Consider the following 12,849-nt stretch of genomic DNA (forward strand, 5'->3'; position numbering starts at 1 on the left):
TAATAACATTTTGCTTTGTTACAAAAAGGCATTCAATAAGTATTGGTTATTGGATTTATCGATTGATCTTTGGTCATTTTATCTAAATCTTTTGGGGCTCAATTTCTAGGAGATCATTTCTTTTTAAAACAAATATATTTATTTTATTTTTAATTTTAATTCATGGAATAAAATAAACATTGCCATAACAGAATTTAAAAAGATAATTGTTCATGAAGCTACAACTAATTTTTTCTACAACTTATTATTCCTTTCAAACATATATTATTTCAAAAATTTGTTTAATATTGAAATTAGTTATATTTAAGTGTTTGATCCAATTCACTTGTATATCTATCTGATCTTGGTGTTTCCTTCCTTCCTTCCTTTTTTTCTTCCTTTTTCTTTTCTTTTCTTTTCTTTTCTCTTTTTTCTTTTCTTTTCTTTTTTTATTTTCTCCCTTCTTTTTGGAAGTTTAGTTCTGGCCTGTTGAATTTCTTTGTCTAAAATTGTTCTTAATTGTTATTAAACTTCTTTGATCCAAAGATATCATTACTGAGTCTATTTCCAAAAATGATCAGAGAAAATTAAAAAGAATCCTTCTGTTTAAAAATATTTATAGCAGCTCTCTTTGTAGTAGCAAAGTATTAGATACTGCAGGGAATTCCTGTCAATTGAGGAATGGTTGAACAAATTGTGACATATGCTTGGGATGGAATATTAATGTACTATAAAAAATGGTGAGCTCAATGGTTTAAAAAAAAACAGGAACAGGTTTGTATGAAATAATGAGAGCAATAAGAGGAGAATCCAGAGCAAGATAGTTTTAAGAACAACTTTCAATGAATAAGTCACTTTGACTACTACAAATACCCAAATTAATTACGTAGAATTTATGAAGAAAAATGGTATCTGTATCCAGAGAAAGAACTAATAAATAAGAGTATGTATAGAATGAATTTACATATATAGATGTTTGTATGTAATGGTAGCCCTATGTAGAGTGAGGAGAGAGAGAAAAGAAAAAAAAAAGGGAAAAAACTTACATATACTTTGTAATATATTTAAAAGGAATAAAAAGTTCTACAAAATAGAGTTGTAATTTCATGTGAAATCATCTTTTTTATTATGCTATGTCATAGAATCCTTGTTTTATTCCACAAATTAAAAATAAAATACATTTTTAAAATAGTCTTTTAACACTGGGAAATGAATGTGGACTACTTGCATTTTTGTTTTTCTTCCCAGGTTATTTTTACCTTAAGAATCCAATTTTTCTTGTGTAACAAGAGAACTGTATGGATCTGCACATAGATATTGTATCTAAGATATATTTTAACATGTTTAACATGTATAAGACTGCCTGCCATCTAGGGGAGGAAGTGGAGGGAGGGAAGGGAAAAGTTGGAACAGAAGTGAGTGCAAGGAACAATGTTGTAAAAATTACCCATGCATATGTTCTGTCAATAAAAAGCTATAATTTAAAAAAAATTAAAAAATAAAAATTAGTCTTTGAGAAATTGAATCCTATGAATACAGAGAGGACTGGCGAGACTTACATGAACTGATGCTAAGTGAAATGAGCAGAACCAGGAGATCATTATACACTTCGACAATGATATTGTATGAGGACATATTTTGATGGAAGTGGATTTCTTTGACAAAGAGACCTAACTGAGTTTCAATTGATAAATGACGGACAAAAGCAGCTACACCCAAAGAAAGAACACTGGGAAACGAATGTGAACTATCTGCATTTTTGTTTTTCTTCCCGGGTTATTTATATCTTCTAAATCCAATTCTCCCTGTGCAACAAGAGAACTGTTCGGTTCTGCAAACATATATTGTACCTAGGATATACTGCAACATATCCAACATATAAAGGACTGCTTGCCATCTAGGGGAGGGGGTGGAGGGAGGGAGGGAGGGGAAAAAAATTGGAACAGAAATGAGTGCAAGGGATAATGTTGTAAAAAAAAAAAAAATTACCCTGGCATGGATTCTGTCAATATAAAGTAATTATTAAAAAAAAAAAAAAAAAAAGAGAAATTGAATCCTAAAAGATTCAGATAAAATGACCAAAGATCAATCAAGAAATCCAAGAACCAATACTTATTAAAAGCCTTTTTGTGCAATTTGGAACCATGCTCAAAAAGTTACCAAACTATTACCAAATCAAAAGTTACCCTTTAATCCAGCAGTGTCTCTACTGGGCTTCTAATCCCAAACAGATCTTAAAGGAGGAAAAGGGACCCACATGTACAAAAATGTTTGTGGCAGCCCTTGTTGTAGTGGCTAAAAACTGGAAACTGAAGGATGTCCATCAATTGGAGAATGGCTGAATAAATTATGGTATATGAATGTTAAGGAATATTGTTCTATAAGAAACCAGCAGGGTGATTTCAGAGAGGACTGGTGAAATGAGCAGAACCAAGAGATCATTGTACACAAGATTATACGACGATCAGTTCTGATGGATGTGCCTCTCTTCAACAATAAAATGATTCAAACCAATTCCAATTGTTCAGTAATTAAAAGAGCTATCTACATCCAAAGAGAGGACTGTGGGGACTGAGTGTAGACCACAGTATTGCATTCTCTCACTCTCTCTGTTCTTGTTTGCTTGCATTTTGTTTTTTTTTTTCAGTATTTTTTCTTCCTTCTTGATCTGATTTTTCTTGTGCAGCAAGATAACTATATATGTATACATTTATTGGATTTAACATATATTTTAACATATTTAACATGTATTGGATTACCTGCCAGCTAGGGGAAGAGGTGAGGGAAAGGAGAGGAAAATTGGGAACAGAAGATTTCGCAAGTGTCAATGTTGAAAAATTATCCATGCATATGTTTTGTAAATAAAAAACTTTAATAAAAAAAGAAAAAGCCTTTTTGTGACAAAGAAAAATACTGTTACATCTACACAAATTATGTCAGTATCTATATAACAAATTGTCACTGACCCCAAAGATCTTGCATTGTTGCTGGGAGATGAGAAAGAAATACAGGAAAAACAAAGTCATAAAATGTTGCTGATAAATGCACACTAGAAGATTATAAACTAAAGTGCTAAGAAAATTAATTCTTAAGAGAAAGAGAATTAGGGAAGTATTCTTGAAGGATGAGGGAGAATTTGAGCTGAGTTTTGTTGGATAGGTAGGTTAACCTGGAGAGCACATATTCTAAGAAAAGTATTTGTGCAAAGCCTCAATAAGGGAGAAAAGGTGAAAAGAGTCCAGGATGAAGAAAAAGTCAGTGATAAAAAGTACAAAATAAATTATTTCAAAGAGGTTGTGAAATGAGAGGAATAGGCAAACAGAGATGAGATTACTGCTGCAAGTATTACTCCCAAGATCTGATCTGTGCTTAAATTGTTATGACTGAATGGCAGATATTTCAAGTGTAAGAGAGAATGGAATGGTCTGACAGAACTTTGATCATTAGGGAAGGAGGAATATTGACCCTGGAAAGGAGTCTAAGGGCTACAACAGCACCAAGAGTTTTCCTAATTAGTTCTCTGCAAGCAAAATTTGACTGATTTTTGATTATTGACTTCCAGGATACTGTGTCTACAATGAAACTGGAAAGTGACACAGCAGGGTAAGAGAAAGGGGGCTAAGGTTAAAGGGAGTGTCCACATTCTGGCTCTCCTTAGGAAAAGTTATATAAGTAGTGAGTCAGTCAGCAAACATTTCCTAAGCACTTAGTATGTACCAGATATTGTGCTAAATCTAGAGATAAAAAAATATAAAAACAATCCCTGCCCTCAGGAATTTACCTTCCAAAGGAAAACCTCATCTTTTTTTATAGACTTCACAAAACAAATGACTACAGTATTCTTGGGGATCTTCAAGATGGCAAGAATAAAATGTCAAATCATTTTTTTTTTGTAAAATTACTCAGCCTCATTGGGGGCAATGAAGATGTAGCAACAATCTTCACAACTAAAATGAACCAGGCAAAGAGGGAGGGAGCAGCTTCCCCAAGCAGCTCCCAGGACATCTGTTTATGTCTTTGTTACCCCTTTCGATGTACCCTCAATATTCATTTTAAGATGAGTAAAGAGGCTGGAAGATGAAAAGAGGCACATGGCTTGATTGACTCAAGACCCTGCACCTCTTTCAGGATGACCTTGATGAGACTGACCAATAAGGTTATTATCACGATAGCTCAAAATCACTTTGAAGTCCCACAGTCAAGGGCAGTTGCAAACATGGCAGGATCTAATGAAGATATGGAGACCTTGACTTGATTAAAATCTGAAATGGAAATGTGACTAAACACAATTATTTTTTTTTAGTCACCCAAATCCTCTTTCTCTTAGAAAACATTCAACACCAAGCAAATGTGGAAAGAGAGATTTAGAACAGAAAAAAGCTATAGAGAGGCCCAGAGACATAGGAAATCTCTCCGTGGAGGGAACAGCAAGGTGGCTATGAATTCCGCAACATCTCCCACTCACCTGAGACTGACCAGGGAAGCAGGAGCAAGACAAAGGACCAATCTCGAAGAAAGAAGCATTCCATCTCAATATGTTCCCCTCAGAATCACTGTAGCTTAGACTATGGTCCAGTTATTTAACTTCTGTTAGTTTCTTCATCTGAATGAAAAAGGAAATGGACTTGATAAACTCTGAGGTTCCTTCAATCCCAGCTTAAAATTGGAGGTTCCATTAGTCTTCACTAGAAAAGAATCCTCCTCTTCAGAGATCTGGTTCCCATGAGAAGACCCTCCAGGCTCCTGAGACATGTCATCCATAAGCTCCACTGCAAAATGAAACAGAAAGCTTGTTGAGGATATAACCTTGGACCTTTATCCTGCAAGAGAAAAATAATCCAGTCTTCATAAAGGTATAGCTCACCATTATTCTCAAGAGAAAAACCATACTGCGTTTTACCTACTTAGCCATGTTATACCTGTAGAGGTGTCCTTCTTCCACTTCAACCTTCAATTATAAAATGTTTACCTGGTCTTGTCTAGAAAGCACTTCAGACGTCTGTAAATAAAATGGATTATTGTTGTACCTAAATAGAGGGGAAGATCTGTTCCTGACCTGGACTTTGCCACTATATCTCTACTGCCATCTCATCCTGGAATAGATCACAGTACCTGGAATCACTCTCTGCCATGCCAGCCCCTTTTCCCACAAATAAATTGTTCCTGAAATCTCTATTTTGGGAAAAGACCCAAAGTAACCAATCTTTCCCTCTCAAACCTTTCCCCTCCCAAGTCTGCTGACTTTCCAGATATTGACAACAAACCCCTGAGTGCCCACCTCCCCATAGCTTTTGGTGACTTATCTTTCCCATTAAGAATATAACCTCTTTGAGAGCTAACACTTTTTGTTTCTATTGTTTACATTAGTACAGTGACTGGAAAATCGCTGTTGCTATTCAGTCATTTTACTCATGTCTCATTCGTTGTCAGCCCATTTGGGGCTTTCTTGGCAAAGATATAGAGTGGATTGTGATTTTTTTCTTCAGTTCATTTTGTTTTGTTTTGTTTTGGGTGAAAAAATCAGGGCTAAGTGACTTGCCCAGGCTCACACAGCTAGTAAGTGTCAAGCATCTGAGGCTCAGTGCTTCCTGACTCCAGGGCCAGTCCTCTATCTATTGTGCACTTAGTTGCCCCTCTGGTTCTTTTACAGACAAGAAACTGAGGCAAACAGCATTAAGTGACTTGCTCAAGATCACAGTTAGTAAGTGCCTGAGGCTAGACTTGTATTCAGATCCTCCTGATTCCAAGTCTGATATTCTATGCAGTGTAACACCTAGCTGCTTCTCCTAGAACACAATCAGCAACAAAGGATCAGGTGTACTTTGGGGATTTCTCATATATCTCATTCTTACCACCACTCAGATGCTTTTCAGAAATTTCAATATCTGACAAAGTTCTGTAGATAGTCACCAATTCACCTTACAAAAACTCAGCTTACAAGGCTTTATTTATGAAAATAAGATTATATATTCCATGAAGAGTAATGATCCTCACCTCTTCTCATGGACATGTAATCTTTATGGCTTACAGTATTGCCCCAAGGGAAGACTCCAATTGAAGACAGTCAGGGCTTGAATTGTCATATCAGTCCCCAAGGAGGCAGCTAAGTGACACGATGGATAGAGCAGTTGACTTTCAATCAGCAAGTTGAAGTCAAACCCAATTTCAGATACTAACCCACTAGACAAGATACTTAATCTCTATTTTCCCAGTTTCCTCAACAATGAAGTGGGAACAATAATAATATCTACCTTGCAAGGATATCGTGAGGATGAAATAAAATAATTTCATTATCCCTTAAGATAAATTAAGAGCTTAACACAGAGGCTGGCACACAATCAGTGCTCTTTGGATGTTTGGTCCTTCCTTTCTCCACCATAACTCTTCCATCTCAGTAGAGTTACTTGTCACCAGCCACTCTCACTTGCCATTATTCCAAATCACTGATTCCACTTGCACCACTTGATACTTGTTCACTCTTGTTCCTAGCATGTGATTTGTCAACATATCTCCAGGCCTCTTGGCTATCTCCTGTGCTCCTGCCATTCTGCTGAGCCTTCAGGGTCCCTACCTGCAGGGTCCCAACTTTCTGACAATCAGCCTATATAGCAGAAAAAAACAATCCAAATATGTTTGTACCTTTAAAAACTAAACTAAACTAAATTCACAATTCTTCTGGCCACTGTGACTTAGTCATTCTTTTTGAATGTCATTATTGATAAGAAATAATTCTTTTCAGCTTCCCAATAGATGCTTTTCCTAGCCCCCAACTTCCTAACAAACAGAACTTTCCCCTATAAGAAAAATAGTCATAAAAACAACCAAAATAGCAAGCATGTTTGACAACATGCATGACATTCCAAATATATAAACTTGACTCCATTAAAGCCTTCTTTGTCAAATGGCTCCACATCTTACAATGGTTCCAAGAATCACAAATGAGATCTCACAGGGGCTGCCCTTTTGTATTTGCTCTTGCTCAACTCACCTGATCTTCCTCTCCAATTTAGAGTTTAATTGGGATTTTAGTGTTCTGTTTTCTTTTTTTTAATTTGCATACTTAATTCATTGATCTGCTTTTTCTCTATTTTATTAATATCAGCAGTTGCAGACATACATCTTCCTCTGATCAATGTTTTGTTGTATCCCATAGGTTTTGATATAATCTCATTATTGTCATTCTCCTTCATTAAATTATTGATTGTTTCTATAATTTGTTTTTAGCCTACTCACTCCTGAAGATTAGATTAAACCTCCAATTAGTTTTTAATCTATGCTTCTATGATCTTTTATTAAATATAATTTATAACCTCATAGGACAATAACTAACACCCAATTTACACTGGCCTCTAATCTTATTATAAAGAGACTAATTAATAATAAATGACAACTTATTTTTTGGGTCACAATTTGTCACCAAAAAAGTCCTCTTAAAATGCAAAATAATCCATTTCTGATTCACTCATTTTGTAAAACTGAATTATCATATTTCTTTAACAGATCTTTCAGTGAAATTCTCATTAGGGAAAAAAGGTACTCTAAAAATTCAGGAGTGGCAGAGTCGAGTTAAATTTAAAACCTAGTAGAAATCTGTTGCTTCCCTATGCCCCTAGCAATGTTTTTCCAATTGATTTGGATTGGAATGAATCACTATTTTTAAATATAAATAGAAGTAATGATCAATGGGAGGTCGAACATAGTCCAATAGTACATCAGTTAGTTTCTCTCCTATGAGCTCTCTTTAGCTGTGTGATGATAAGGAACACTGGACTCCGTTCTTGGAAAGAGAATCAGCAGAATGTAAATTGATTCTCTCTTTCTTTAGTTATATGACTTAGAAAGGCTTTGGATCCATTCTTAATAAGAGGTTTTTATGACTACCTCTAAGGAAGACAGCACAGAATTGTAAGAGAGCATTTTAATTTTCACAAGTTATGAAAGTTATAGGAAACTCCAGATCATGAGTCCCACTCTGGGGCCATTTTGAGCCTTGGTTTTAAAAAACTGGTACAGACTGGCATCTAGGGGGCACATTTTGCTTCCAAGATACAAGTTGGGGAAATGAAAATTTGTTCATTTCCTGCTTGTAGCTTTTGCTAACACAAGATCGGCAATCCTGACTTCCTCATCTTCCCCATGCCCCAGGCTACAAACAAAGCTGGACAGGAGGGTTGGAAGGGAATGGCCTCTCTCATGGTAAGAATGAGCTTTGCTATTGGATAATTTTTATTATAGTAAATTAAAATTAAATTAAAAGCTTTTATACAAGCAAAACCAATGCAGACAAGATTAGAAGGAAAGCTGAAAACTGGGAAAAAATTTTATATGCAAGGGTTCTGATAAAGGCCTCATTTCTAAAATACATAGAGAATTAACTCAAATTTATAATGCAAGCCATTCTCCAATTAATAAATGGACAAAGTATATGAACCATCAATTTTCAGATAAATTAAAACCATTTCTAGTCATATGAAAAAAAAATCTATAAATCACTATTGATCAGAGAAATGCAAATTAAGATAACTCTGAAGTACCACTGCATACCTCTCAGATTGGCTAAGATTTCAGAAAAGATAATAAATATTGGAGGGGATATGGGAAAACTCAGACACTAATAAATTATTGGTGAATTGTAAACTGATCCAATCATTCTGGAGAGCAATTTGGAACTATGCCCAAAGGGCAATCAAACTGTGCACACCTTTTGATCTAGCAGTATCTCTACTGGGTGTGTATCCCAAAGAGATCATAAAAAAGGGGGAAAATAGTTTTTATTTATTTATTTTTTTATATTTGTTTTATATTTGTACCCCCAGTTAGAACAGTTGCTGTTGTTCGGTCATTTTAGTCATGCCCAATTCTGTAATGGGCTGAGGCTCGGGTTGATGCACTGAGGTCCCAAGCACATGAGGCTAAATAATAATTGGACCATACTCTATTAATATATATGCTTGGAGAAAGAATGGCCCTCACCCACTCTTTGTACAAGTCCTGATGTGTTGTATACAAAATGACGATTTTGGTGGGTGAAGACAGGGGAGTGGAAAAGGAAAGGGAAGGAGAGACTGCTCGCATTGCCATTGTGATGGCTTTTCAGCTCAGGTCTCTCTCTGCTAGCTGGCTTCCTGTCGCAGCTGCCCATATTGCTGTCGCAATCCTTCTTGCCCATATTGCTATCACAATCTTTTTTCACCTCTTCACTTCAATAAAGATAGAAGATTTTTCCCTTAACCTGAATTCCTGACTCCGGCTGATTACATAATTCTTCATGACCCATTAGAAGTTTTTTGGCAAAGATATGGAATTGTTTCTCATTTTTTTCCAGTTCATTTTACAGATAAGGAACTGAGGCAAACAGGATCAAGTGACTTGCCCAAGATCACATGGCTAGTGTCTGAGGCTACTGAAAATATCCCTCTTTCGGGACACAACCTAAATGATGAGGTCACAGAGCTGCCCAGGCCACCTAGCATGGAAAAGTCACTGTGTCTTCCAAAAGAGCCACTTTTACAGGTTGGAAATCCTGTTTCCTAAAACTCTCATATGACTTGTTGGAAAAGAAAGTGAAACACTTCAACTATAACTTTACATGATAATTGAACCTCTCTTGACAGAGTACTCATAATTACATTGACAGACTGATCAAAGTGAAAGCGAGGTGGTATAGTCAAGAAGATCTGAGTTCAAATCTTAGATAGTTTTGTAACCCTGGGCAAGTTACTTATTCCATTTGCCTCAGTTTCCTCAACTGTAAAATAAGGATAAAAATAACACCCACCTCCTAGGGTTGTTGTGAGAATCAAATGAAATAATATTTATAAATGAATGATATTTATGAGTGAAATAATATTTAGAAAGTTCCATATAGTACATATTTAATAATATTTGTTCTCATTCCTTCCCCACTCTGGAATTATCTTTTGTTAAGAGAAAAGCCATGCTGTGTATTTCCTCCTTTGCCAATTTCATATATGGTGGACTTTGAGAATTCCTAAAGCACAAATAATACCATGTCAACATCCTGCCCCAACTTCCAGTGGATCGATATTAAGTCTAAGGTGAAATGACAACTCTCCACTCTGACATCTAAAAGACAAGAGCTTGGCTACAATGTCTTTGGTTGTTATATTAAATATGATTCCTCTCTCTGCACATAAACATGTATTTGTGTGTATGTACATATGTGTGTAAATATGTCTATACATCTACACACATTTGTGTGTATTTGTGTATATGTGCATACATACAGATAAATAAATGTTTTCATTCTACATGTTTATTATACGTATTTTGTGTGTTTGTGTTATGGATACATGGTATATATATGTACATATATACATTTTATATACAGTCAAAGATATATGTAATATATATTTTTCATTTGACCTGAAATTTCATTTGTATAAGGAACTATGGGATTTTGAGTGAGAAATTGTTATACTCACCAGGAGAAATGCGTCATTTAAAGGAAATAAGAAATACTATACAGGTAATCAACCCTTGATAACAGTCTCACAGTGACCCTCTGGCACCAAATTTACACATTGGAGATGAGGAGAAAATATGTCCAACCAGGAGAGCTTCACACTAACCAAGCTGTTGTCAGAGTTAAATGACTCTGCCCCCTTTGATGCTCCCTCTATTATACTCCATGGTATGTGCTTATAAAACTTTAAATAAGCTCTCATTAAAATATATATATAATTCATTAACTAAAGCATTCTGTTGCCCTTTACTGAGCCTATATGGAGCACCACTATATCAAAATCTGTGATTACACTCAGTATATAACTAGCTCTTGCTCTTCTGCCAGCTCCATTGCAGCAAAGACATCAAAGGGACACTCCAGCCAAGGCCTGGTCTCTCATCTGGCCACTCCAGTGATGGGTCTTTCTATGAGACAGACTCAGGAAACTCTTCTGAATAGACAGGATTGTTTGAAGGCCTAGCTTCAGTTAACTGCACAAAGAGAGAAAGAAGGTGTCAAGAAAGAGAAGAAAATGAAAAAGGTGAAATAGACAGGAAAAGCTACAAAAAAAAAAAAGAAAGAAAGAAAGAAAAGAAAAGAAAAGAAAAGACTATCACAGGGATAAAGAAGGCATCAGACACTGCTGTGGTTCAGCTTCAAATCAGAGTTTCAGCCATTCAAAACCGGAGAGTAAAAAGAAGTGTTTTACAATTATTGTGTTTATTTTATTAAAAAAAAACTGATACAAATTATTTCCATGTCCCAGACCAAAAAGTACAATGAAGACAAATTATTGTAATGGTCTGCTACATACATTTCTCTATTAATACTTTTATTAAATGTAACTGGAAAATGGATAACTTCTCTGGATCCTTCTGCCAAGATTTAAAATAGGAAAATGATTTGTCTCTTCAATAAGTAACTCTGGATGCTATACATCATGACTATAACCTGATCCGTCATCTCCATTTCCAATCTAATAGTCTTCTTCTGGTCCAGCCATCAGATTCATTAAAAAGTATTTTCAAATTAAAGAAACATCATTATTACTAATTCTGTCCTTTAAAATACTTGCATTGCTCATTGACAGGAGTCCAGAAGTAAAGCAGCGACACACTAGAGCTTCGTGGTCAATGGGAAAGGCATCTATCACCCTTGTGCAGGCAGATCTTATAATCTTCAAGCCTGCAATGCACAGTCCTAATGAATGGGGCACGAATGTACATATATATATTTCAAAAAGATAGTCAGGAAGGAGGAAGGGCTACAACTTGATCAAAAGAGTTCAGCTTGATGAAAACAAATGAGAGTGTATAAGGAGTACTAAAATTCAAAATAGGAAATTTTGAAAGTAAAACTTCCAGAGTTTCAACTCAATGTCAAATACTACATTATCAAAATCACTATTGTTTAAAAATAAAAGGGAATAAAGGGAAAGGGGAAAAGCTAGATTATAGAAATAGCTGAATGATCCCATCTCTTTCTAATAAATTTCAATCACATCTTCTTCCATGCCCAGAACTTCTGTAGCATGATTAGCAGCAATTATCTGATCTTCATAGAGAAAATTGAGTAAATTCATTAGAACATGCTTTTAAAAAAACATAATTTGTAATATTTTGCTATCTTTGATAGTATGATTCTTGAGTTTCTTGAAATGTGTTATTTTTACATTGTAGGAAATTTCATTTCCATAAGACTTCAAGTTTAATACATTTTCCCCCCAAGTTCTCAGCAGAAGTTTTTGCTTCCTTATGATTTCTAGCAACCATTGCTTCTCCTTGGGGATCTCTACCAATATAGGAGAAAAAACCATTCTTCTATGCTCCAAAAGATGTCTTTCTTTTCTCCAGAGCACAACACTGCCATGTGAAGTTTCTTAAATAGGCATATTTTGTACTTTTGAAAGTATCTGTGGGGAAAAAATGTGAGTATGAATATGCTAGATGAATTGGAGAGTAAATGATGTCGAAGTATAAATATAAAATTGTTGCAAAAGTCAACTTCAGACATGATGACATCCTGAATGAGAGAGAAAAAGCAATATTAGTAGATAGGAGATGGATTCCAGATAACCAACTTTTTAAAAAATTTCCAATTAATAAGTTATTAAGAAAGATTTATGAAAGAATTAAGGATGCATAAGATTACAAACATGTATCACAAAAAAGTCTAATGGGGATTTTTTTGTAAATATTCTCCCATTTCACATAAAATGTTAAATTTATTGACATATGATTAAGCAAAATCTCCTTAAAATTGTTTTAATTTCATCTTCATTAGTGGTATATCCACCTCTTATTTTTGATACTAGTGATTTGGTTTTATTCTTTTCTAAAAATCAATTAATCAATGGTTTTTCTATTTAATTAGGTTTTATTTTCATAAAACTAACTTCTACT

At 35.0% G+C, this 12,849-nt stretch overlaps 1 protein-coding gene across 4 annotated transcripts in view; it reads right to left on the reverse strand.

Moving 5' to 3' along the window:
* The window catches only part of LOC127540545 (uncharacterized), a 63,245-nt gene extending 58,524 nt beyond the window's left edge, over window positions 1–4,721 (reverse strand). For 2 of the 4 annotated variants that reach the window (XM_051965267.1, XM_051965266.1), the window contains exon 1: window positions 4,445–4,696. In XM_051965267.1, coding sequence (XP_051821227.1) covers window positions 4,445–4,508 — 64 coding nt within the window. In that variant the 5' untranslated portion in view covers window positions 4,509–4,696. Of the gene's footprint in view, window positions 1–4,444 lie in introns of all 4 variants that reach the window. The other 2 variants (XM_051965269.1, XM_051965268.1) reach the window with 2 other exon arrangements.
* Between the last annotated feature and the right edge of the window lie 8,128 nt (window positions 4,722–12,849).

Source organism: Antechinus flavipes, chromosome 6, assembly GCF_016432865.1.
Source record: "Antechinus flavipes isolate AdamAnt ecotype Samford, QLD, Australia chromosome 6, AdamAnt_v2, whole genome shotgun sequence".
Taxonomy (NCBI): domain Eukaryota; kingdom Metazoa; phylum Chordata; class Mammalia; order Dasyuromorphia; family Dasyuridae; genus Antechinus; species Antechinus flavipes.